Raw genomic sequence first — 27,969 nt, 5'->3', positions numbered from 1 at the left:
CCAAAGTTTGGTTCAGGCCTCAGACACTTAACACCCACACAAAGAAACTAGCCGTGTAACCTAGGGCAAGTTACTTAACCCCAACTGCCCTCCAAAAGGCAAAAAAAAAAAAAAAGAATTCTTCTTTTTTTGGAGGGGCAATTGGAGTTAAGTGACTTGCCCAAGGTCACATGGCTAGTTTTGTGTTAAGTGTCTGAGGCCTGATTTGACAAGAATTCTTAAGCTAATGATGATGAACTACAGAAGTAGACTTCCTGCTAAAACAACCTTTAATTAATGTCAATAAGTAATTTAATTTGAATTCTCTGAATTCAGAGAGCATATATTTGTTCCAAAGAGATCAATAATGATTTCTTTTTGCTATTTTCCCCATATGACAGTCCTATGTGATCTGGAAGGAGTTACAACTGTCACCACATTTTGATGGAGAGATATAATAGCTGGCAATGACTTACTTTGTTTAATAAATGGCAGAGTTAAGGCTGACATTCCTGAGTTTCAGACCACAGCTCTTACTAGGAGACCACCTTTGATCCAAAACGCAAATATCTTAATCCCCCTACCTCCCATGTGGATTAATGCAATTCCAGGGCCCAACAACAAGCTAAATGAACTACCAATAACACTGGGCCCAGGCTTTTTAGCTGTCATGATCAACTGGGAAGGGACTCATGTCACTTAGTATTTGCTCCCATAAAAATCAGGTGTAAGAGCTGTAGGAGAGAAGTTTTTAACAAGGAGGAAAACCCTAGACAGTTGTCTCTAGGATTCTTCACCACAGCTTCAAGGACAACTAGGAAAAGAGCTGCTATTTGAGGCAACTTCATTATAAAATCATTTTTAATAAGCAATCTTAACAAAGAGAGGGAATACTCTTGTGGAGAAGCCCCCAAGGGACCTAGAGGCTGCCCAGTTAAGTTATTAGGAAGTTTCACACAGGGGACCAAACAGCTATTTCATTGGCCTCAGGGGACAGAGTTTAGTTTTCACCTGTTCTCTAGAGGCATTGGTGTTAGCGTGTCTGCTAACAGCAGATACTGGTAACAATCAATTATCCCCACGTCCCAACTTGGTGAGGGAAAGTGAATTTTCAGTTTCGTTGACACAGAAAGACGGCGAAAGAGAGACAGATAAATTAACTCAATGTGGTTCATTATGCTGAAGACTTACAAAAGTGCAATATAACAAAGATTCCCAACATGCACCTTGGTTTTCTTTAAATGACACCATATAACCCCATTATAAGGTACTTATGGAATGCAAACAAGGAGGAAAGAGGCCTAATTGTCCTCTTATTACATCACATGATGAATCTGGGGACAAATTCTTTGTGCTGGTAAATCATTGCAACTTTACTCTGTTTCAACAGGGTCTGAACATGCTTTTAAACTAGGGCTCTAGCTCCTATCAAGCCCTGTCTAGGACCAAGATGTCTTGAAATACTAACATCTCATAGCAATGTCTGGCAAATTAGAAGCATAAATAAAATCAAAGGCAGACCTTCAGATACTTGATTCAAAGAATCTCTCCTTATGCTTCCCTCTTCATCACATGTTCCCACCTTAAAGTTTTGGCAATAAAAGATTTTGCCAGTATAAATTTTACATCTACCTAGGCAGATAAGCCAAGCATGATTTTATTCATTCTTTTTAATAATCAGGGTAACTCTCCCTTGTCAGTCATATTGTAGATCTTTTCTGTGCTAGTGAAGCTCATACATACTGTATTGTGTTTCCTTCCTTCCTTCCTTCCTTCCTTCCTTCCTTCCTTCCTTCCTTCCTTCCTTCCTTCCTTCCTTCCTTCCTTCTTCGCTCCCTCTCTCCCTTTCTTTGCTGCTTCCTTCCCTCCCTCCATCCTTTCTTCCTTCCTTCTTTCCTTCCTTTGTTTCTCTCTCTGTTTTTCTTCCTTCCTTACTTCCTTCTCTCCCTACTTTCTTTCTTTCACTGCAGAAAATGCCTTGAGAGGTATTACTATAAAGTAATTTGTCTTGAACTTAGAAATGGAATTGAAATCCAGTACCAGACACTACCTAAGGCACAGATCAGCTAAATTATGCTCACTAAAATACACTGAAGTGGCTTATGTGACAGTGCCCTGGATTCATTGTGCTATGGTGGACCAGGTGCTTGTTCCAGAACCATCTAACTTGAGTTCAGATTCCAGTCTGACTCTTGCAAGCAGGGTGATCCCAGGGAAGCCAATTTCCTCCTCTTAAAATGGGAATGATACAATAATAATTGGACTACCAACTTCACTGGATTGTTGAAGGGAAAGAGCTCTGTCAAACTTAAGGATACTATAGAAATCATTTCATTCTATTTAGTGCTTCCTATGCAAAGCACCACATGACTCTTCTTGAAAAGGCTGAAGATTTATTTCTTGAAGAAAATATTCAGCTTACACAGACACAAGACTTATGGATCATCTATACACCTTTGGCTTCCCTTGGTTCTGGCATCTGTTCAGTCCTGGCAATTATTGAGTACATCTGTTTTCTGAAGATCAGGCAGTCTAAGCATAGAAAGGCTCATCCCCACTTGGTTATAAATTGGATCGGCCATTTGCTTATAAAGTTGTTCGTGGCAACGTAAATAAAGAATAATAGAAAGTGGCTACCAGGAAATTGTTCTATCCTGGAAACAAGGTTTTACTTTTTGGGTCAAGATAACAAGACAATTTCAGGGGAAACTTAGTCACCTTATAATGTGGTACTCAGAACAGGTACTTTTGAAAAAAGACCACCACAAAGACAATTGCACTCTCTTTGTGGGTGTCTGTTGCCAAGGATGAAGAACTAGAGAAAACCTTCAAAGAGAAGGCCCTCCGAATTCAATCTAAATCCATGTCATTAATCACCGACTTACATAGAAAATTGGGTACAGAGGAGGATGGAAAACATAAAAAATGTTGGAAATGCAGGAATTCAGGAATAAGAATTGAGCTTTGCACAGAGCAGGGACTTAAATATTTACTGAATTGAGTAAACTGAAAAGCACCTAAAAACAAAGCTCCTATGTCCTGTAAAAATGGGTAAATCTATGATCTCCTTGCTGGGGAGGTGGGTGAGGGAGAGGCAGTGCTCCTTCCATCATCACGCACTGAAACCTCTCCACATCTTCTCATCCTTGGCTTTTGTCTCTTTCACTTTGTGAATCCTCTCCAGAGAAACCACCCACAGCTGTGGATGATACCTTCCTCCACAGCAGCCGGGACACAAGTAAGACCTCAATGCAGATGATTTTTTGATTTCAGCCATTTCTTAGTTTTCATTCCTTTTTTTTTCCTATTCTTGTTACTTTCCCTGTCTCTTTGGAAGATTTCGTATTAAATGCTACATTCATTAGATTTATTTTTTTTTTAAAGTTTCCTTGGCCATAATACCTTTTAATATTGAGTATAGTTATATATGAATTATCAATGTGTTCAGAGAGGGAGAAAATAACATAGGGTCCCTCTAAAAAGCAGTTTGGGGGTCAAAAAGGATAGTTAGCATGGTGTTCAAGGGCCTCTACAATATGGTCCTCAGTTACCTTTCTAAGGGCAGCTAGATGGTACAATGGCTAGAGTCAAGAAGTCTTATCTTCATAAGTTCAAATCTGGCCTCAGAGACTTACTACCTGAGTAACTTTGGGCAAATCACTTAACCTCTGTTTGCCTCAATCCACTGGAGAAGGAAATGGCAAACAACTCCAGTATCTTTGCCAAGAAAACCCCAAATAGGATCATAAAGAGTTATACGGGATTGAAATGACTCAACAATATATTTTTCTAAACCTCTTTCGCTATTCACCGTCAAGCATCCTATGACAGAGCCAAACTAGACGGTCTGCCATTCCCTCAATTTCTCTTGCTCTCCCTCCCCTGTGTCTTTATTCACACGATTCATTTTATGTGAAGTGCCTCTATATGCTGCATTTGAATATGAGGAAATCCTATCCATCCTTCAAGGCCCAGCTTATACATCACTCCATGAAGCCTAGGTTGCTGTCCCCAACCAGAAATAATCATTCCTTTGTATCCTCAAAGTACTTTATCTGCCTGTTTCTGACCTCTTTCTGCATTCTATGAGAATTAGCTGAGTGTACTTAATGTCTCTAACTAAATCATAAGGTCCTTGACGGCAGGGACCATATCATTCTTGTACCGCTAATGTGCCCTAGCACAGAGAAAGCAGTGATCAAGGTCTATTTGTTAAGCTGAATTGAACATTTCCATGTTTTGCTGAGAAAGATGCACTATTAAGCAATGTTTCTAAATCAACATTTTCAAGGATGAAGACCCTTTTGAATGTCTACATTTTCATAGGCTTCTCTGGAATTGTGTTACTAATCCCCATTATTTAAGAAAAGAGGTAACTGGATATACAATAACTTGGGATAACTTTGTGCGTACCCCTTATCCCCCCTCAGCACCCAGCTCAAAATTCAGAAATACTGTGAATTTCTTTTAACATGCAGAACACGATTGGATTAGTAGGATATCCAAAATCTTGGCACAGCATAGCATAGCAGTGTATTTTATTTTGGCACTCACTTTGTGATGTATGACAACATTTAATTTGTGGTGCTTCTTGTGAGAATTAAACTGGGTTTTTAAAATGATACATATTTAAATGTGGGAACATTTTTTAGGTGAGGATATTTCATGGCTTTAAATAGTCTTGTTAAAGTGAGTTTTTATGTATAAACGGAAGAAGAATCACTTTTATATCCATTTGTTTCACTGTTAAAAATCAGTATTGATCAAATGAATATTATGTTTACCTTCACAAATATCTTCTTTAGCCTGAATTCTGTGATTCCTCAATAGAATGTTTAAAGCTGTTCTGAAGGATGAAGTTCTCTGATTTCAAAAAGAGTTTAGTGTTAGGAACAGCAATTTAGACTTCTTTGTACTAGTCTCCACAATAGGCCTCTATTGCATTTTAATATTCAGCTCCATCATCAACAGAGCATATCAATGTGTAATCCATCTATAAGACAGGAAATATTTTGTCCCTCAGAGTTTTTTGTTTGTTTTTTGGAAATACTAACAGCAGATTATTCTAAATTATTAGTACTATGATTCAGAATCCCTTTTAACTTGGATATGAAATGGGTACCTTGATCCAGGCAAGTCATAAATTGAAAAGTCTGTTAACATTGTCAAATGGACTTTCCAAAGGGCAAATCTAAGCATGTCTCTCCTCTACTCAATGAACTCTGGTGGCTCCCTATTGTCTTTAGGGTAGAAAATAAACATCTTTGTTTAGCTTTTCAAACCTTTCACAATCTGGCCTCGATCTCTCTCAAACCTCACTGAACAGTAGTACTCTCTCTCCTGCATTCTGAGATTCAGCCAGACTGACTTTCTCTTCCTCACACAGAACACTCTATCCCGCCTATGCCTTTGAACTGGCTAGCCCTGCCACACTTGGAATTCACTTGTTTCTCACGTCCACCTCCTAAAATCCATCTCTTCTTTCAAGAGTTAACTTAGACATCACCTACATGAAGCCTTTCCTGATTCTCTTTCTGTTTCTCTGTCTCTCTCTTCTCTCTCTACCTCTCCCTTCTTTCTCTCTTTTCTCTCTTCTCCTCTCTGCCTCTCTCTTCTCTGTCCTCTCTCTGTCTCTATTTCTCTTTCTGTTTTCCTCTATCTCTCTCTATCTCCTTTCTCTCTCTTCTCAATCTCTCTTTTTCTTTCCTCTCTCTCTTCTCTCTGTCTCTCTCTTCTCTATCCTCTCTCTCTGCCTCTGTCTCCCTCTATCTCTGTCACTCCTCTCTCTTCTCTATCTCTGTGTCTCTGTCTCTCTATCAACCCTGGCACTCAGAATGGGGGTCAAAAGATATCTGTTGATTGATTAGTACAAATAAAGTTACAATAAGCAAGGTGTTTTAAATTTCAACTAACTGCCTAGAAGTGAAAAAAAAATTTCATTACCAAAGGACTACTAGGTTGGTTTACGGGGAGAGATAGGGGAGGGAAGGACGTGAGTTTGGAAAGCACAAGTCACATTCCACAGTATAATGAAATACAGCAAAGATTCTGCTTTTTTCATAAGTCACAGATCCCTTGTGAAACATATGTATTGTAGGTATATCTTTTTGACTTGTGAGACTATTCAGTCTTGGAAGAAATGGATAGTAGAGATGTTTCCATCCATTTCTATCTTAATACGCTATGACTAGAGACTCAAAATCCAACCCAATCCAGGAAACATTTATTAAGCAAGGCGATTGGCTAGATATCAGGAAATGAAGACAAAATGAGAAATTAATCCTGCCCTCAAGGAACATGAACATTCTACTAGGACAAGTGTTCTTAACCTTTTCTGCCGACTGAAACTTGTGGCAGTCTAGAGAAATCTGTGGATCCCTTCTCAGAGTAATCTTTGAAAATGCCTAAAGTAAAATACATAGGATCACAAAGAAAACTAATTATATTGAAATATAGTTATCAACATGTTTAAAAAAAAAGTTGATGGGCTCTGAGGTTAAGAAGCCCTCCCCGAAGGAAGCTTGCATTCTAATGGGAGCTTTATTTGAGCTCTGGTCCCACTGATAGACTGGGTTGCTATGCCAGGTATCTATTTTCCATTCAGCACATATATCCCAGTCTTTGTTTGTCTTGAACATAGCTAAGAAGACATTGGTTACATTAGGGCAGGAGCATGACAGCGTAAAATCGTGTCCAGGAACACAAAGGAGATATGCCATATTTTTTTTTTCAGTCTCTGGATTTAAAACAGTACCTTAACCCTCATTAACTCACACCTGAATTATTGCAAAAGGCTCCTAGAGGTCTCCTGGAGTACAATCTCCTCCAACCTAAACTTCCAATATAAATTACATTCCCTTACTGTCAAACTTCTTTAAAGACTATTTTCAGTACCTGTTCCCTTATTTTTTTAATGTAATAAAAACTGTGCTATATTTTAGATAATGTCTTCTATTTTAATATTACTTCTCAGTTTTCTCAACACTTTCACCTACATTTCATCTACATTTTGGCTCTTTATCCAAGCCCTGTAAGGTAGTCAGAGAAGATATCATCTTCACTTCATAGAAGAGGGAAATGAAGTCCAGTAAGAGGAACTGAATTGCTTAAGATCACACAGCTAGTTGAATAACAGAACTGGAATTATTAGTAGCCAGGTCTTAAAATCAATGATTAGGGGTCTTTCTATAATAAAACACTACCTCTTGTGTGTACATGTCTTCCCTCCCCACTTAGAGTATAAGATATTTGTAGATAGTGTCTAAATCTTATGATTTCTTCTGTATCTTCTGTGGTGTGTAGCCCACTGCTAGGCACATGGTAGGTACTCCTTAAATAATACCCTGAGGGACTAGGGCCTGCTGGCTCAAGGGTTTTGTCTTTGGTTCCCTACTTTATTCCATATTTACCTAAAGCTCGATGACCTCATACTCCAAGACATTTTGTCTGGAATCCTCTTCTCAGTATGACAGCAAGAAATATTTTGAAAGAAAGCTTTCCAGGCTAAGAAATGAATCCTCGAACTGGCCCATGTGTACTTGGTTAACCTCTTCCCTGGAATGTTTGCCAATGCATAGACATGACCTTGTTGAAGTCCTCCTACGAGAGAGAACTTCAACGTGGCTTCTACTCACTCCTGTCCCAAAGAAATACACGGAAGCAAAAAATTAAAAGTGTGAGTCATTGGGTGAGTCAGACCTGTTGTCATGGCAATCTCATAAGGCCATAACCAAGTACCTCCCACTGGCTTTGCCAAAAAGGGTTCTTGAGTTTTCCTGGCTGAGGAAAATAATGTAGATGAGCAGTAAGCCTGGAATTGCTAACAGAGTCTACTTTTTAAAAAATGGCCTGAAGAAAAGAAAACCAGAAAATAATTTTTTCTCCCCAGTTTGTGGCCTCCCCAGAGAAAATGGCAAAAATTGTAACAAATTGTGGCAATAGTTTTGTGATATCAACAAATACCTTAGGAACCCATGCTAAAAGGCCTCCAAACTAATTTTCTCTAAGTCAAAACTCGAAACTAAGTCTCCAGAGGTGAAAGGTGAATACATTAACTTATTTCATTTTAAACTACTGCAATAACCAATTTTTCACTTTAAAAAAATTAGATTATTCTGTTTTAACCACTCAAAGAAATTTCTTAACTTGTGCTAAAAGGTTTTTATTATAAACACAATTACAATCTCTTTATAAATGACATAGTTATTTAATATAATCTTTCAAGTATGCGCCTGCTTTCAAGGATATATGGTTACATGTCCCTACAAAAGCGCTATGTATGTTGTTTAAAAATTGTACCCAATAAAGCATGTCAACTTGAATATTTGGCAAAAATATCTTTTGAAAATTCCTTTTATGGAAAAATTGGTATTTCTAAAATACTTTCAGAAGCATATTCAAGTCTGTTTTTTATGAAAAAAAAAAAAAGTAACTTCATCAAGGCTGAGTTACCAGTCCCCCAGGGGAAGGGAAGCAATTGGATATTTTCCTGGTAGTTTGAAAAGTAACTTGTTCTCTTTGCATCTTTTAGGAGCAAGGGAGAAGGCATAGAATGCAAAGAAGGGAGAAAAGGAAGAAGCAGCAAAGTTGTGTTAGACCTGGAAACTGTCCAGAGGCCTCTAACATCATGGGAATTCATCCCACATGTTTTGTGGAGGTTATTCGACCTTGAATAAAGCCTAAAGTTTAGTTTCCATGATGTAAGCTATTCAGATAATTGGGAACATCTAGGATGATCAGTGACATTTTTTTCATTTTTCATCTAGACACTTGTCATCTCATAATATTTTATCAAATTCAGAAGAACACATGAGGATATTGATTAGTAAGTCAGGAATACATGACCAGTTGTCATCAGCACATAATGAAAATCCAGACAATAGTTTTTCCAAGAAAAAGGCATAATTACATAATGTTACTCCAACAGGAAAGGAAGAACAAATATACAAAACACCAGAACAAATATGACAATGTCCATCAAATTTCACATGCAAAAAGAAATATCACCTTGAGGATGATATTTAAGTTCCAGCATCATGATGCAAAAATCATCTTCACACCACAAGTCAAAACTCCCTTTCATGTTCACTCACCAAAACCAATAGTAACACTTCAACCAACATCATAGACTTAGAATTTCACAGTGTAATTAACGACTTTCCACTCCCAAGAGATTTAAAGACCTTTGTTTTCACAACTAAACAGCCAAAATTAAAAAAAAAAACAGAAAAGAACAAAGGAAAGAAGGAAGAGAGAAAAGAAAATATATAAGACCAACAATAAGAAACACTTCCCCCCTACCAATAAAGAAAGAAAACAAATCGAGACCTAACAACCAACTCATGATTTCCTCCTCAGGTACCCACCTTTCAGAGTTCATATTGTGCTTGTAGATTGATTAGAGGTTAAAAGAATAGAGTTTTCTTACACAGGAGTTTTTAGGCTTACCTCAACCAACTCAAAATTTCATTTAAAAGTAATACCCATGCTTCTGGGATAACAAGGTGTCCTAAAATATTATCAGGTGTCAAAACCATTCAGAATCACTTTGCGATTCTTGCACCTCTGGCTGGTATCCTTGTGAGCTGACACTTTGGTCTGATAATATATTCTACAACTGTACATTTTAATTTGTAAGTTATACAGTCTCAGTGCAATGGAGGTTAGGAAAGCCAGTTTGAAATGGGTAATGTAAGGTGACTTCAGCTGTTGATTATTAGGCAGGCAAAGTTTGTCCATGTTGGCTAAAGATGGAAGCCTTGAGACAGGACAAAATGTATTCACCTTCTTTCAGCGATAGGAAAACTTTCTGAAGAAGAGATGTCAGGATAATTTAAGAGAACCTGAAATTTAACATCTTAAGAAAACTTATAGACAAGTTGGAGTAGTTCAGGTCTCAGGGAAATATCAAGTGATGCTAAAGAATAGTTCCTCTGGGGGATGTTTATTAGAGAAAGAACTGATTCATTTTTTTTCTCTCTCACAAAGTCTAAGCCTTACAGAGATGGGAAGATCAGAAATAGAATGGGTTGTCTACTGCAGGATGACAAATACAATCTCTATGGTCAATACCACAGAAGTAGCTTTTGTAGATGTTCACAACTTTGAAAACTTTATTTCTGCTTGACATGTGTATGATGTTATGTCAACTATCTGTCCAGATCAGCTTATTCCTGGGTGGTTGGGATGGATAATTAATTCTGAAGACTACCCCCCTCCCCCAAGAAAAAGAGAAAAAAAGAAACCAAGTGGTCCCTAAATAGAAATGGCATTTTCCATATTTTTCCCTTGCTTGAATTTTGTAGAAAAGTACTTCTCCGTAACCTTGTCAAAGATATATTATGTTTATACCTGAGAACTTGAGTGCTGTTTTTCATAGTTTAAAAGTTAGATGTAATTCACAGATGCTGGCCATTTGCCTTGCTGTGCCTGCCTTTCTGTCTGTCTTTGTCCTTACTGAAGCTGTTAAGGCCTTTACAACAAGGGTAAAACAAATGATATTCCCTGTTGCTAGGACACTATACTTTGCATCACTAGCCACCCCTGTCATGCTTTAATGTTAGAACCAACAACATAGACTTTTATTTTTTTTCTGAAATAGGCAAAAGGTAACAGTTGGATAAAATAATTCTTGATAATTATAATACTTTATTGTCCATCTCTGATGGGCAGAGTAGATTATTGCCTAACATCTTTAGAACTGTGACTTTTAGCTTAAAAAAATTCTCATAAGCTGAAGGGTGCTTTACGTCCAGTGGAATTGGACTAGATCTTATTAACAAAAAAAAAAAAAGAAGAAGAAGAACTAAGACGGTGCAACTAGACAAAAAGTCTGGTGATTTCAGCTTATGGCAAGGTTGGACAGGAGTCCAGGCCCCAAAATGCTATAAAAGTCTGCACAATCACCAGCCCCTGTTCAGGAGAGGTCCAGGACTGAGCCAGCATAAAGACTGAATTACTTACCACCTCTAGAGTGGGTGGTCCCTCCAGGCCAGGGACGAGCTCATGGGCAAGGCTGTGCAAGGAAGCTCTCTGTACCATGCCTGCCCTGCGGATATACAGAGGACTTCAGTCTCCTGTACTGTCAATCTCTTAGTCATTATGAGCTCAAATATGCACCAACAACAGCAACAACAACAAAACAACCCCCCAAGAAACTAAAGACCACTCTCTACACTGAACAGGGGCAGCCAACAGAAACCGTATATACACCAGAGAGACACAATCAACCCATTATCTGAATGTGGCCTGACTGAATAATCTTTTCTCAAGCAAAACTTTTACTGAAGTCCATTTTGAATGGTGCAGAAAGGGACAGCAGGATTGCTCTCTGAGAGATAAAGATCCTTATGTCCATCAGTACATTGTTTTGCTGTTTCAAATTTCAAATGGAAGGCAACTTCAGATCTAAGGTTTTCCCCCCTACAGATAGAGACAGACAGACAGACAAACCCATGAGCGAATTTTCAAATAAGCTTTCAACAATGCTGAGGCAGGAGCTAAAGCTGCTTAGGTGTTACAATGATTAAAACAAACAAACAAACAAACAAAACCCCTAACTTTCTTTTTAAAGTTCCATACAACATCAGGAATTTAAAAAGTGAAATTGGAAAGATTTTTTTACCTCTTCATCTTATCAAACAGCTATAGAGAACTCTGCAATTGTCCTAATTAAAAAAAAATGTCCAAAGAAATCTCAGGTGTACCACAGTTTGTATTTCTGGCCTAAAACAATCAACACTTTCTAGTGACACTGGTCATTTGAGGTCTAAATGACACACTGGTCAAATCCAATGTAACAGTTTGACTATCTGATTTCAATGACATATTAACGTCCTTTTATTGTTCAGTGGACATCATGACAACACACCTCAGACTGCCAACCAATACATCGTATGTTAGCACAAATTTTATAAACTTCTTTTGTAAGAATGAGGGCTCTTTATGAAGAACCTTGACCTTGGAAAGTAGGAATCAAACATATGTGTATGTAGCCAGCCAGCACACATTTCCACACCAAACGAGTAATGCCATTTACCAGGACCTTGTTGAGGCTAGGTTTGCAGCTACACCACAACTCCTATATTCCCAGGCAATGTTTCTGTCTCACAGACACAAGTATAAAACAGTCTATTCTGGAGACTACTAGTAAAGGGAAAGGAAGCTGAAGTGCTCAAGAAATCACAGTGATTTCCCATGCAAACATTTCTAAGAAGGACACAGAGCAAGAGAGATCGCCAAGTATTCGATCCTCCCCAATGAGATTTGCCTGACAAGCAATGGGCTAAGACACAGAAATACACCAAAACATGAATTGACCTATCTCTTCAACACATACTCAGATACAGACTGGTGAAGTTATGCCACTTCTAACCCTCTACAGGCTGAAAATATGAACTCTCTCTGACCATCAGAGATGAAATGTTAGTTAATGCTTGAAGAGTGCCATCAACCAGACATAATTCCAACTCTTCAGAACACTCTGGACAAAAATACATTACTTACATGTATGTGTCTTCTTTGTAACCGAAATACCTGAAAGAGAAGAAATAATGCCAAGGATGAGAAAGTGACCTCTTTTTGTTTTAGTGTTTTAGACAAAGATGTTCCTGTAAACCACAAACAACACTGATCTTTCTTTGACTTTGCAATCTGGGTGAAACCCTTCCATAAATACACTGTGTCATTAGAATATTATTTCAGAGGAATAATGAATACTGCCATCTTCTACCTCCATATCTTTTGTGATGTTAATTAATACATGTTTTCCTTTTCTTCAGGTTGAAAAGAGCCCTAAAAGGAAATTATGCTCTGCATGAGTGAAAAACAAATAATAGCTCCCAAAACCCATGACAGAACATCTCTGCCCCCTCTGAACAGAAAGGCTGGGGACCATGAGGGCAGAATGTGCCATACATTGTCATACATAGTAAAGGAATTGTTTGAGGTTTTTTTTTGCTCAACTATTTCTCTTTATTATAAAGAAGTGCTCCGTTCAAGAGGTGAGGCATGGGGATCCATAAACGACTACAATGGTGAAACAAAAGACAACAACAAAACTTATTTTTTATAATTATTGATGAGGATTTATGGAGATTCCACTGAATTTTCATATGTGGAAATGTCTATTTGTATCAGACACTTCTTTTTTGGTTGAAAAGGAAAATAAGTGATTGATGGAGGGGCAGATAGAAAGATGCTTCCCCCCCATCTCCATTGTAAACTTCCCTTGACTTATTTATCAATACATGTCATCCTACTGAGATAGGATTGGTCAGGACAACAGAGCATTTAACCTGCTGTGATGCTTTCTTTTGCTTTTCAATGGAAGTGACGTCTTGTGGTTATTATTCTGAGGAAAGAAGAAGAAGAATGACCCAGAAAACACAGATGCTTGATCCCACTGAGGTCATAAGTAAATGAATACCACTTCTATGGAAAATGGGCATTTGTTCATATGAAAATGCAGAAGAATTCCCAAGACATTTGCCTTCATGACATTTCAGAGGTAATGAAAGAAGGCAAGAGTCAAAAGAAAGACATTATGTTAGATATGGGGATGAGCAAATAATTCATCCCCTTGTGGCCAACCTATAGCTGATGAGCCTCTCCATATATCTTACTGGACTTTTTCTTGGATAGCAGATAGTGTCTATCACTGGAAACATTTCAGTTTTCATAGACCCTGATCCCTCATAGTCAAAGTTTTTGAAAACTTGGGGTCATTTTGATATTTTGAAAAGGTATTGGGGTAAGACTTTTTAATCCTATTTTTATCTGCCTAATAATATTTAAATGCTTCCATGATAATACAGACATAAAATGAACAAAAGTTTGAATGCAAACCATACTTTTGCCATTTCTTCAGGTCATGGGGCTATAATTTAAATAGTTCCTTCTTCAGGGAATATTCTAATGAGGAAAGGAAAAGGGACTAGAATAGTATGTGCTGAAAAAAAAGATTTGAGCCTGTGACTAAGAACAGTGGTAAAATGAATTTTTTTTGGCTTCCAAGTTAAGAGAGCTATTAAACCCTCCACCCTGAAAGTACAACACTTTGGAAAAGCTGGCCCCCACATCAGGCCTATTAGCTATGGAACATGTCACATGGGGTAGAAATCTGTTCTCAGAGTCCACATTAGACACTGAAAAAAATGCTAATTCCAAAGTTATGCTCTGAGACCAAAATCATCCACTTGCTCCCCACACAACTTTCCAAAGGACTTATTTAGGGAATCTGAAATTACATAGTGAAACCTAAACTCAAATGTATTTTCTTTTATTATTGAGGGAAACTATTGTTTTTCATCCTGTTGTTTGGTTTGGCATCATGAAAGAAGCCATTGAAAGGCTCTTTCCATTGATTGACCCCCTCTGTCCTTGGCATTCTAGAATCCTCTGAGATAACCTTTATCATGGAAAGGGTACTTCACCAAACAACAGTGGAAAAGAAAGTTTCAAATCTGAATATAATTTGCAACTCCGACTCATGACACCGGCACCAATAAATTGATACATTAGTGCTCTTTCAGCATTATGAGATCCATATGTGTACTTTTCTTAGGAAATAATGCTTTCTGTAAAATCACTTTGAAGAGAAAGTGCTTATGCTGTCACTCCTGATTATTCAGGGCTTCCTCACAATTGGATTTAACACGGCACAAAACAGACCTATCTATATTCGCTGAGTGTGGAACTACTTTCTCCTGACATCCAAGCACTGATGAAAATACCACTGCTTCAACTTTTCTACTCAAATTTATTATACAGCATGAGGCAGTGTTCTCATCAAATATTTTCATGATTATTACACTGATAATAGATTTTGAAAATCTTTCCAGGGAAGCTGACTGCTCTCAGAAGTGTTAAGAGACTGAGAGTTAAAACTTTAAATCTTGTGGTGATGACTTTGTCAACATCACAGATTCTGTGCCTCATTTTGTTTATTTGTAAGTCAAGGATCAAATCACATACCATCCATTTCTCAATGTGGGCTAATCAACCAACAAGTATATTCTGATAAAACTTTTAAAAGCATTTACCCTCAACAATAATGCCAAAAAAACAAGAAAGATTGTTTTTAAATAAACACTTAGGCAGTTATGGGAAGGTAGAGTGCTTTTCCAACTAATCTCTAGCAAATAAAAAAAAAATCAGCAATCAAAATAAAAAGAGAATTCCTCAGAGAAGCCCAAAGCACGATGCAATAAATACTTAACTATAACTGAAAGGGGATTGGATTTGGAATAAGGAGGCCCAGGTTCAAATCTTGGCCCTGACATTTCCTAGCTGGGTAACCCTAACCATAACATTTAAACTCTCTGAGACTCAGTTTCTCCATTTATAAAAATCATAAAAATAGCATCCACCTTACAAGATTGTTGGGAAGATCAAATCAAATCAAATATTTAAAGTGTTTTGCAAATCCGAAAAATTCTATATAAAATGTTAGCTCTCATTCCCATTGCATTTTCATAACACCTCAGTAGGACTGAGAAGCATCTGGTATTGTTTCCTTCAAGGTACAATGGGGAAGCCAAGACTTAGATAAGTTAAATGAACCCAGTGGAAACAGTTCTTTAGGGAAAGTGAAGTTTAGGCCTCAATACTGATAGAGGCAGGACATCAAGTGACATAGGTCCCTTCCTACAGAAATGTAAGTATTAAGATGAATAAATAAATACATAGAGATATGGGTACACACACACATATGGTATCTCAAAAGTCTTAATGCAATTTTAAACATAAAGCTATATTGTGTGTGCATATACACACATTTGTGTGTATGTATGGCATTGTATTGTATGGTATACATATGTGCATGTATTATATTATATATGTATATGTAACATACCCCTACATGTATGTCACTCTGCTTGGTTCTCCAACAACTAATTTAAACAGACATGGCCCCCACCCTTGTGACCTTCTAAATCAAGAAGCAACACCTTAGACGTGTTTTGTAAGACTCAAATACAGATATAATCATTAAGAGATAATACCTCCATTTAATTAGAATAGTGAAATAGAAAAATTTCAGAATTTTCACTCTGAAAAGAAGGAAACCTTCTTTATGTGATTCCAAATCATAGAGTGATCCTTTTCTGATTCGGCTCTTGCTTACAATCAACAGACCTTTTAAAAATAGGCAGGCAAATAGGCAATGATGCGCCTGGAGGTTAGGAGGTTTTGGCTATTCCCCTTCTCTCTTTGAGCTTTGGGAGTAATGCAGTTTAATCATCTTAACCTCTGGCTCTTCCTGTCCTTCCTGCCTAGATCTACTTCTATTCCTCTGTCCCTCCTCGAGAAAAAGAAACGAATTTTGAGTCAACCTACCACTACTTTAAAGTATGATTTTAGTAAACTAGATAGAGAATGTACTACTAATCGACCAGACTTCATATCTTGGTTTTTCCATCCATAAAACAGGGATAATAATAGCACCTACTTCACAAAATGGTTGTGGGGGGTCAACTGAGATAATAAATGTAAGGCGCTTTGCAAACCTGAAAATAGTATATAAAGGTTAATTAGCTCCTAACACCAATATCACTGCTTCTACTACTGCTGCTTGCTACTCCTTCTCCTCCTCCTCCCATTCCTACCACTACTACAGATAGGTCATGTAACCCACAGTAAGTTAAACTCCCCTAGTAATGCTAAGAGGCCAGCAAGACATTAATAATGAAATGGTGATGTTCAAAACAGATTTCTACATGCTATAATAACCACAAACTGTGTGGCCTACACATTTCTCCATTCTACCAGTGAAGGTAAGGCAAGTAGATAAATTCATAAAAATCATTGTTATTAGGTTTATTCTAGGTCCTAAACTCAAACCAGACTGCTCTCACTTATAGCCAAAAGGAAATATTTGCTCATTAGTTTCTGCACAGTCTCAGTGATTTGCTAATTAGCATTGGTGAGGAACTTTGATCACTATCACCAAAGGGTATCAAACCAAGTCCAGCTGTTGTGAAGATTTTAATTCTTTTCTAAGAGACTTGGAATAACACCAGCTTGCTTTGCCAGAGGTTCAGCAAGAGGCAGTCCAGTGAATTATGCATCTGTATAGTGGGTGGTTGGGATTTAGCTTCTGTAGTGGAAGGAACAAATTATTCAGCTAAGCATCCATAAGACAAACCCTAACAAGGTGATGATTTTGGGTATGTAACTTAATGCCTCTATGCCTCAGTTTCTTCAAATATAAAATTATGAATTATGCTCAATTATTGCCTTTCAAGTTCTAAGATTCAAGATTTTCTTAATAATCTTTGGAGCCTTACTCTGCTGCTATTGAGTGACCAAAACATACTGCCTATCTCTAAACAAGTAGCAGCCATGTCTACTTTTCATTGTAAAATGCCTACTATAGGGGTAGCTAGGTAGTACAGTGAGTAGAGAGCACTGGCCCTGGAGTCAGGAGGACATGAGTTCAAATGTGGCCTCAGACACTTGACATACTAGCCATGTGACTTTGGGCAAGTCACTTAACCCCAACTGCCCTCCAAAAAGCAAAAAAAAAAAAAAAGGCTATTAGAAGTCATATTTTTGGAGAGAAAAGCCTCAAAATTGCCCTGGATTCAGGAGGACCTGCGTTCAGTTCCGGCCTCAGACACTTAACACCCCCATGGGAAAAAAACAAACAAACTAGCTGTGTAACCTTGGGCAAGTTACTTAACCCTAAATGCCCTCCAAAAAGCAAAAAAAAAAAAGCCTCAATTTTTTTTGTCTTAAGAACCTACAATACAGAAGGAAAATAAGAGGATGCATAATAAAAATAATGATTGTGTTCAATATTAAAATTATCTGGCCTACCAGAAAAGAGGTGAGAAAATGTACTTTCTTCCCTTCACCAGGCAGGTGACTAACTATCAGTATGGAATGTTGTATATGCCATCGGACATGGTTTATATGTTTAACTACTTTAAAAAAATAATTAAATAAAATTTTAAATTGATTTTAAATTTAAATTAAATAAAAATTTTAAATTGAATAAAATTATTTTTTTTCACTAGGTTGGTATTGTGAAATGAACATGAAGTAAAAAATAATGGCATTGACAAAATTTATCTGGGCTATAAAAAGATAACATATTTTGGTAAAACTGTCAGAAACTGCATGCTTTACTACATATAGATAAGCACATTTGACCAGCCAATATTTTAGATGGATTTGTGTCCCTCTAAAGAGATCACAGCAGTCTAAAATTGCCAATTTTCACCCTGTTAAGGGAAAGAAAAAAATACCCAGAAAAATTCTGCCCAAACATCAGTGCTGTTAACATGGAAAGATTTTCTGACTTTCACCCACCATGCTTCAAAGCAAGGCTAAGAAAACGTCATGAAAACCCCACCAATACATCACTGCCATGATTATCAGTAAGGAAGAAATTTCAGTGTTCCAGTTATCACAGAGCTTAGCACTTCAGCAGTCCAATGCGACGTTCCCAATCATTACCAAATCTTGGACAAATTAACTTCTTTAATGAACTCCTGTTGCTAGGCTCTTCTCTGGTACTCAGAATGTTTATACTCTTTAAAAAAAAGACATACCACCTTTTCCTCTACCCAGGAAAGGCAAATAATTTAGCAACATTTCCATATGCAATAAACTTATGGGCAAGTCTAACTAAGGTAATGTCCCATAGCCAATATTCAGTCTCTCTGACTTTGGGTGGCCAGGTTTTAAAAGAGATAACTGGTTCTTTTTGAGCTGAAGCCCAGGAGATTGGATATTTTATAAAGGCAAGTTGATTCTCAGAGTTGCCCACCCAAATAATAGCTAAGCTGAAACTCAATGAAACACTCAACCCTGATGTTTCTTTATACCTGCCAAATTTCCACATTTCAAGATGGAGAAATCCCTATATTCTAATTGGCTGAATGATAACTAAAGAATCCTCTTTCTGGCACAGATCTCTGCAGAAGGTCATAAGAAATATTGAACTTCAGTTTCTAGTCTTTGTGAATTTATTTCTGCTTTCATTTCCTGGAAAATTACTCTAAATTCATAGGCATTAGGAATGGTTTTCCACCTACTTCTCTAAAGGATGTGCTTTGTTTCTCACTTAAAAATTGGTCTTATCAAGCACCAGTCAGATAGAGGAACCCTCTTGGATGAGTGTGAGCAGGCATTATGCATCATTATTAGATGTGTTATAGATTTGGGGGAGTTTGGGTTTCAGGGAATTTGAAAATTGTCACAGTGAAATCTTTAAGGATTAAAGTTGGGCTACAAAGTAAAGAACATTGGATTTGGAATCAAAGGACCTGAGCTCATATGCTAATGATGTGAACTTGGGCAAGTCTCTTTGCCTTTCTTGGATTCAGTTTCCTCATTTCTAAAATAAAGAGGTCAGACTAGATAACCTTTAAGGTCCCTTCAACATCTAGATCTGTGATGCTAAGTCTATGCAACCCTAGAACACTTGAGGAAATCTAGCAAATATGAAGAATAAAAGAACTGGCATCAGTTATTTCCTCATAGATCAGATAAGAGATGGGCCAACAAAGAAAAATGACTGCATACCACCTTGTGGCCTGTCTAGTTCTTCAGTGTCCTCCCTACCTCCCAATTCTAAGAAGTCTTATAGGTTTCTCCTGCTTTGTCAAAAGCCAAGGAACAAAAACATGTAGGAAGCTGTTCAGAAACATAGACTAAGTATGGGCTAGCCAAAGAAAATGATGTTACAAAACAATGTCCTTGTCTAGGACAAAAGAACTATTAATGACAATCAGTATGTATTGCTGAAAGTGCTCCAAGTAATCTTTGGACTTTGTTCGAAAAATTCTTAATGGACACTAATGCTTATAGTTCACTCAAAACAGAAGTAAATTATGTGCCAGGGTTGTAGGGACCAAGGACAGCACATACAAGGTATCAAAGCATTAGTAAAGTTAGACAATCAACTATACAGTAATTGCATAAAAGCCTTTAAAAATTCACTTAGAAATACTAATTGTGAGCATAAATAATATCTTAAATGCTTGGCTTTCTTGCAGTTACACTTTTGCATGGGTTGAACTGTTTCTGTTGTAGTAATTCAGCAGTTTTACCAAGTTGTTTTTTATACCATTAGCAGATTTATATTTTTGGTTGAAAAATGGTTATAGGAAGGGAAAAAAACAGGCCATTTCCTTTCTTACCTTTTAGTCTTTCTTTTTTCCAGATGAGCCTATATCTGAAAATCTCCCTTTGTTCTGACCAAGAAGGGCAAAGTTATCACCTCTTTCAATCCCTACCATTATCCTTTACAAGTTCTTTGAAGGATAAGGTCTACCCATGACCCTTCATCAAGGTCAACATAAGAAGTCTACCAGGCTAGAAAGGAATATGAACAAGAAAGTAAACTTGCATGGGAAATACTGAATCTGGAATTCTTGAATCATCTCTCCTTTGATGATTAATATTCTACTTGCCATGTATGTGTGTAAAGCTCCTATCTTCTAAACGGGGCTCATTTCTTTTTCTGTCATTTGGTGGTGCCAAGTGCACTATCAGAACTAATGAATAGTAATGATAAGAATAACATATCACTAAAGATCCTTGTTCTTTTTTGTCAATTTTCTTTTAGTGAATCCCTATATTGAATATGTATCAGAGAAGATCACTGACATGATATAAATATGGTATTCGCTGATAGCAGGGACACAGAGTAAGTGAACTTTTCATTCTAGAATCAGGGAATGTTTTACTTTATAAGTGACCCTAGGCAATTAGTCAACTCCAGTAGACACCTATAGGTTTCTCCATGATCATTTAGGAGCTAATCGAGCTTTTGTACCTCCAGAGAATGTGGTAAGTATTTCTCTTAGCCATTGATAATAGTAAGCACCAAGAAGAACTCTACTAGACAACAGTAACCATAAGTCCATAAGCACAGCAGGTACTGAAATCAGAGCTACCAAGTTTAGTTGGATGAGAATGACCTAAAAATCTAGGAATCACTCACCCAAAGACAGTAATATATTGCCATCTCTATTATTTCTCCTAAACCAAGTGATGCCTTCAGAAATACTACAGGAAAGCCAAATCAAAATAAATTCCTGCAATACTTTATGCTTAAAGCACAGGTCTGACCATGTCATTATCTAGCTCAAGAAACCTTTGTAGTTCCCTGTTGCTTCTGTAATAAAATATAAACTCATTTTAGCATATAACTCCCTTTATAATTTGGCTCCAATTGATCTTTCCAGGCTTATAATATTCTATATTCCAATCAAACTGAGCTACTTCTTCTTCTTTATTCATAATATTCCATCTCCTACTTCTTTGTCTATTGTTCAACCTGTCTTCCACATCTAGAATGATCTCCCTTCTCACCATTGACTTTTGGAAATCCTTGCTTTCTTCAAGGTTACCATACACTGCAAGAAATCTTCCTTGATTCTGCTAGCTTTTATTCTACCCCAAATTATTTTGTATTTATTGTCCATACATTTTGTATTTACTGCTTTGTATCTTTACTATTTGGGGCAGTTAGATGGTGCAGTGGATAGAGCTCTGAGACTTGGAGTAAGGAAGACCTGAGTTCAAATCCAGCCTCAGAAAATTGCTAGTTGTGCAACCGTGAGCACATCACTTACCTTCTGCCACTAAAGAAGGAAATAGAAATCCATTCTAGTATCTTTGCAAAGAAAACCCCACAGAGAGGTCCACAGGGTCATGAAGAGTCAGACATGACAGAAATAGCTGAACATCAATAATCTGTATTGTTTTCCCTAGTAGAATGAAAGCTGCTTACAGGCAGGGACTGCTTTATTTTGTTTTGTGTCACTGGCACCTAGTACCTTGCACATTTTTTTTGAGGGGAGAAGATGTCTAAGGCTTGCAATTTCATTGGAACCACAGGTAAGGAAATATGCTTTACCAAAATGGATCAGTACCTATTCTTCAACTTAGAGTCTTAGGAAGCTAGCTAAATTATAGAGAGTTTAAGTGGCTCATCAGGGTCACAGAGCCAGAAGGTGATGGGGTAAGGGTTGTAGCTCAAAGTATTTTGACTCCAAGGCCGGCCTTCTAGCCATTAGTCATATTGCTTCTTCCTTGTATGTAATAGATATTTAATAAATGTTTACTGAATTGAATAAGAGGAGGTTATTTTACAAACTCATCACTGACCCACAGATCAAATAGCTTCCATGGTTCAAGCATTCTTCATCATCAACCACTGGACCCTAACATAGATACTGACAAGAACCTGTCAATATGGGACAATACAGGGTGTTCCAAAAGTCTTCATGCACTTTTAAAGTTTAAGCTGTTTTAAAGTTTATTTAAAAATTAAAACTGTACAAAGACTTTTGGAATACCCCGTATGAACCTTGTTCCATACTGGAAGTCAATTCCATGCTGGAAGCTAGGAAGGGACCTCAATTTTTCCTGATCTTTGGAAATATCAAGGAAAGAACAGAAATTTTTAAAAATACTAGAATTATTACTATCTTCAAATGAAACAAAAAGGGCCTTGATTGAACCAATTATTAGACCATCTCACATCCCTTTCCTGCTAGGAAAACTTTTGAGACTATCTTTCTGGACAGGCAGAGCTGTGGGTTCATGGTATGGCACTGTCCAAGGTACAATGGACAGGGCATTGAACTCAAGAGTACTGAATTTGGAGTCAAAGGTCTTGAGTTCAAATTTTAGCTGTGTTATTTTTTACCCTTACAACCTTAAGCAAGTCACATCACTTGGCTGGATGTAATTTTCTTTTGCTGTAAAATCAAAGGGTCAGATAATATGACTTCTGGCATCCAGTCTAGATTTATGATCCACATGCTGAATTATAATCTGACTATGCACTGAATATGTTTTGTTTGTAGGTAGCAGATAAAGAGGAAAGCAATTGGCTAATGCTGGATTTGAAATCAAAGGACCCAGGTTAAAATCTTGCCTCTGCTCCTCCATGTGACCTTGAGAAAATCATCTAGATCTCGCTAGGCCTCAGTTTTGTTTTCTCTAAAATAAGGTGGGCAGTCAAACCCTCTAAGGTCTCTTCCCCTACAAATCTATGATCCTATATAACATGTCACACATTTTTGGTCTTTACAAAAATTTGCACAGTAATTATGAGGTCTAATTCCCTCTAATATCTGCTCATAAAGTTAGACTTCCCACAGAAGTTTGGGTTCCCACCAGTCATGCTCTGAAACCTTCCCTAATCCCCCCTGCTCCTTTCCTCTCCTAGTTATCAGTACTACCTCTTCATTCTCAAATATTCTTAGTATTTTTGGGGGCCTGACTTATTTTGTTTACTTTGATTATTTTGAACCCTTCCCTGCCCCCCAGTAAAACATAAGAACTGTTGAGGGCAGGGATTATTTAATTTTTATCTTTATAACCTCACTTCTGGCATAGTGCTTTATATTTCTTAATGCTTACTATTTATTGAATTAAATGTTCAGCTGATGACTTCTTTTTTAGTTCTTAGAACTACATACATTCTGTGCATATTCAATAAAATATTAGTTAAATTACTGACCCCTGTAATGAATAGGAGCTACAATGTAAGTGTGACTTTCATTAATCTACTTTACAAATACAACCTCCTTGAGGGCAAAGAATAGTGTTTTTGTCTTTCTAATTCCATTGTCTTATAGATAGCAGGTGTTCAAAGCTTTGTAGATTGCCTTGGATTGGGTAATCCAATCCTTTAATTTTATAGATGAGGAAACTGGGGTCCAGGGTGGTTAAATTATTTACTCAAGGTTACCTATCTCTTAGTGATAGATTCAGGATTAAGATCCAGATTTCCTGATTCCCACAAATCTCTCACATTGTATCACACTGGTTTATAGAGATTGGCATCTAATACAATCATAGGATCATAGATTTAGAGCTAAAAGATGCCATAGAAGCCATCTTTTAAAAGGTGAGAAAACTGAAGCCCAGAGATGCTAAGTGATTTTTCTCAAGATAACTGAAATTACAAGGGATAGGTCTGGGATTTGAACCTGGGTCCTCCTGACTTCCAACCATATACTTCCTTCCTCCTTTCCTTCCTTCCTTCTTTCCTTCCTTCCTTCCTTCCTTCTTTCCTTCCTTCCTTCCTTCCTTCCTTCCTTCCTTCCTTCCTTCCTTCCAGGGGTAGGCAGGGTGACTGGGGTTAAGTGACTTTCTCAAGGTCACAGAGCTAGTAAGTGTCAAGGGTCTGAGGCTGGATTTGAACTCAGGTTCTCCTGACTCCAGGGTCAGTTCTCTATTCACTGCACCACCTAGCGGCCCCAGCCAATACACTTTCTATGGCACCTCAAAGGACCACCTCTCCAACTTAACCAGCTTTTATTAATGGAATTTGAAGTTTTACCCAAGAATACCTATAGGATGTACTTAACATTAAACACTACAAATGACTAACAAAGGACTCTAAATTGCCTGTCATTTTCTTGCACCCACATTCAAGCTCACTACTGTAATTCTCTGCTATAGTTGTATAGAGATTAGCACTGAACCTGTGATTTTTTTGGTGCAAAGAACTCCCAGGGGGGGGAAATTCTCTCTACTAATGTAGATCTTCTCTGAAACTTAAACGTCTTAGAGAATTGCCTAGAGCAGAGGTGAGTAAACTAAGGGGAATGGGGTTTTTATATGGTCTTTATATGGTTTCCCCAGTACCCTAGCAAGTATGCCACAATGCTTCTCTCAAAAGGCAGGTGAGGAATGTATAAAATCAGGTGAATAAAGAGGCTGCCAGAAGAAAACATATGAAATATTTGGAGAAGTTGAAAAGAAACTCAAAATATATAAAGAAAACTAAAAAGAAAGAATATAACCTAAGAAATATGTTTTAGCATAAATCAATTTTTCCATGGCCTAAGCTGAATAAATAGGCGTGTTTTACTTGTCTGTTACAAAATCTTTATGATATCCTTAAGGGATATGCAGCCAGGAAGGTTGGAAAGGTCACAACATGACTTGTAACACTTAATCAAATATTGGACCCAAGGTAATAAAACATCTGCAGAAAATACCCACTTATCCATCTGCTAAAACACAATTCTTCCAAACTACAGTACTTTTGTCAGTGACATTTTGGTGATGGCACATCAAAACAGTTTAATTTCTTCATTATGGTGAGGAGGCTGGGTTTCCAAAAATGAAGGTGAGTATACTCTGGGTGGCTGGGCAAGCACTGTCTCAGGCATAACAGCCACAAGCCATATTTACTATAGGTATACCCTTTCTCACCCATCCCTGCCATTCAAAGGGAGTTTAAAAGATGAAGTGATCTATCCTTATGGCATATTAGATTTAATAAGGAAACATAAATTGGACCAAAATTTTTATTTCTTCTCATGTCAGTAATTTGGGTTGCAAGAACCAAGTGAACAGCATTTTGGGTTTACATAAGACCACTTATATCTCCTAGGTAAGCTTTCCCCAGATGTGGGTAACTGAGACCCTTAGCTTTAAAAGGCCACTGCATCCAGGGCCATCTCCAATGGTCCTGATCTATATCTTGCCACTGGACCCAGATGACTCTGGAGGAGAAAGTGAGGCTGGTAACTTTGCACAGCTCTCCCTCACTTAAATCCAACTCACTTACAAGTCATAATATCACCTTCCCAAAGGCATGGTCCTCTTTGAGAACAAAAGGCAAACAACAATGATAGCAACAGCACATTTCCTATAAAAATAATTTTTATGGGAAATTTAAAATCAAGCTTAGCACATAAATATTTCCCTAAATAAGGATACCATACAGAGGGTTCCAAATGAATACCTTTCTTAATGTCAACTGTCACAGATCACCGTTTAACTGAATGCTAGTTTTCCTTACTTCACTTTAAGAAAAAAAAAAAAACTTTCTCTCAGTTTTAGTCAATTAGGTATCAACTAATCATAGACCTCTGACTGGACGTGGCTTCCCAAATGTTTACTGTTTTCAGTTTGGGCATCAAAGATGCTTAATTACCAGTTGGCAGCTTATTAGAAGAGAAGATCACATACACTTCCATAGGTGCTCCCATTTCTTTTTGAGAATCTGTGTTTCTCCAGTCCCGTAGAGAAAAAAACAGACAAAGAAATAGACAAACTTTTTTTTCCTCTTATTTATTACTCTCTGCTCTATCTAGGTCTTAGATTTTAGGAAGCAACCATGCTTTCCATGCACACATAGGTAAGAGGCCGTCTGATTACCTTATGTAGATAAAGGGTTGTCCTTGGAATGAGAAAGACCTGAATTCATATCCTGGTGGAGGACAAGTCCTTTAACCTCTTAAACAGTGTACCAGGTCACTCTCTAAGATTATTAATTACAATCGGGTCTCTGATCTGCGTCCTGGGAGGAAGTTTCCACATGGGGAGTTTCCCATATGAATGAAATCACAGGTTAAGGCCTCCCCTCTCACAACAAAATTGAACAAAATGAGAACAGGAACAGTTTTTAAATAGAGCTATAGTGATTTGCTCACAAGACTCATACTGCATTCACCTAATTCCAACTATTTAAAAGAAAATTATTTATAGAATCTATCAGGCTATATCAAAGCAGGATCTACTAATACCTATATGAATAGACTCACATAAAATCCAACATTTTTTTCCTAACTCAGTTTCTTCTTGGAATTTTAGCCAAGTGAGAAAATCCTAAAATCATTCAATAAACAGTATGGTTTAGTGTGACAGAGTTCTAGACTTGGGGTTAAATCCCACAGATGACCCTTGTTGGTTGTGCGACCGTTGGCAAATCCCTAACTTCTGCAAGACTAAGTTTTTTCATCTGTAAAATGAGGGGGTTAGACTAGATGGCCTCACAGGTCCTTTCCAGCTTTAAATCTGTAATCCTGTAAATCTGTAACCCATGCCACATGCGATCTTCTATTCAAGAACAGATTTTGTGCTGGAAGGAAACTAAAAGGTCATTTAGTCTAACCTCCTCTTTTTTGTTTTTAACTGATGAAAAAATTGAGGTCCCAAGAAATGGCATGTACTAGGTTATGCATGTAGTAAGTAGCAGAGCTGGGATTTAAAGCCAGGCCTTCTGATTCTAAAGTCAGTTCTCTTTCCAATACCTTGTGCCAATGATACCACTGACAATGCTGCTATTGACGTACCTTCAAAGAGACATGGACTGAGCTGCTTCTTTACATTCATCATTGGTAACCTAGTCTCTAAATTTCTTCTTCGAGATGAGTAGCACACATTTATATAGTTCAGTCATTTTCAGTCATCTTATCCTTCGTGACCCCATTTGGGGTTTTCTTGTCAAAGACACTGGACTGGTTTGCCATTTCCTTCTCTAGCTCATTTTACAGATGAGGAAACTGAGGCAAATAGAGTTAAGTGACTTGCTCAGGGTCTCACAGCTAGTAAGTGTCTGAGGCTGGATTTGAACTCAGGAAGATGAATCTTCCTGACTTCAGACCCAATATTCCTTCCACTGAACCATCTAGCTGCCCTGCACATTTATATGACTGGATGAGCAACTCCATCTATACAGATACAAATAGGTCATGAGATATAGCAGAACAAGAGCTAGAAAAGACCTCGAAAGTCTCTAAATCATACCCTCATTTTACAGATCAAGGATCCAGGGCACAGAGAGGTAAGTTGTGAGTGACAGAATCTGCATTTGGACCTATGTACTCTTTCCCAAGGTCCCTTAACCCCAAAAGCCCTAGATTTGGCATCTGGGAACACAGATTCAAGCCCCAGCTCTGACATTTACTGACTGTGAGATCAGGGGCAAATCACTTACTTGGTTTCTTCATTTGTAAAAGGCAGATAATAAACACTCCATCAATATCTATACAATCTTAAAAGTTTGAGAAGAAGGTAAATAGTTCGTTAGATAATAAGGGGGATTCATAGGAAGATATGGACAAGAATTATCCAGCCAGAAAATGATAGACAAGTTGTAATTTGTATTGTTGGAGTGAGGGTCTATACCAGTGAGATCAAGGATTCACTCAAGTATTGGAACATGAGTATTGCACTATCTCACAGGGTTACTTTGAGGAATCCATCAATCAGCAAGCATGTTCC

At 37.6% G+C, this 27,969-nt stretch overlaps 1 protein-coding gene across 2 annotated transcripts in view; it reads right to left on the bottom strand.

Moving 5' to 3' along the window:
- RORA (RAR related orphan receptor A) overlaps positions 1–27,969 on the bottom strand; it is an 892,807-nt gene that overhangs the window by 200,000 nt on the left and 664,838 nt on the right. For both annotated transcript variants that reach the window (XM_069098388.1, XM_069098387.1), the window contains exon 3: positions 12,484–12,513. In XM_069098388.1, coding sequence (XP_068954489.1) covers positions 12,484–12,513 — 30 coding nt within the window. The remainder of the gene's footprint in view (positions 1–12,483; positions 12,514–27,969) is intronic.

The sequence above is a fragment of the Petaurus breviceps genome, unplaced genomic scaffold, assembly GCF_028583685.1.
Source record: "Petaurus breviceps papuanus isolate PSGF00001 unplaced genomic scaffold, PetGlider_PUasm1.0 37, whole genome shotgun sequence".
In the NCBI taxonomy this organism is placed as follows: Eukaryota; Metazoa; Chordata; class Mammalia; order Diprotodontia; family Petauridae; genus Petaurus; species Petaurus breviceps.
Note: the sequence above shows the minus strand (reverse complement) of the source record. Positions and strands in the feature narration are given on the sequence as shown.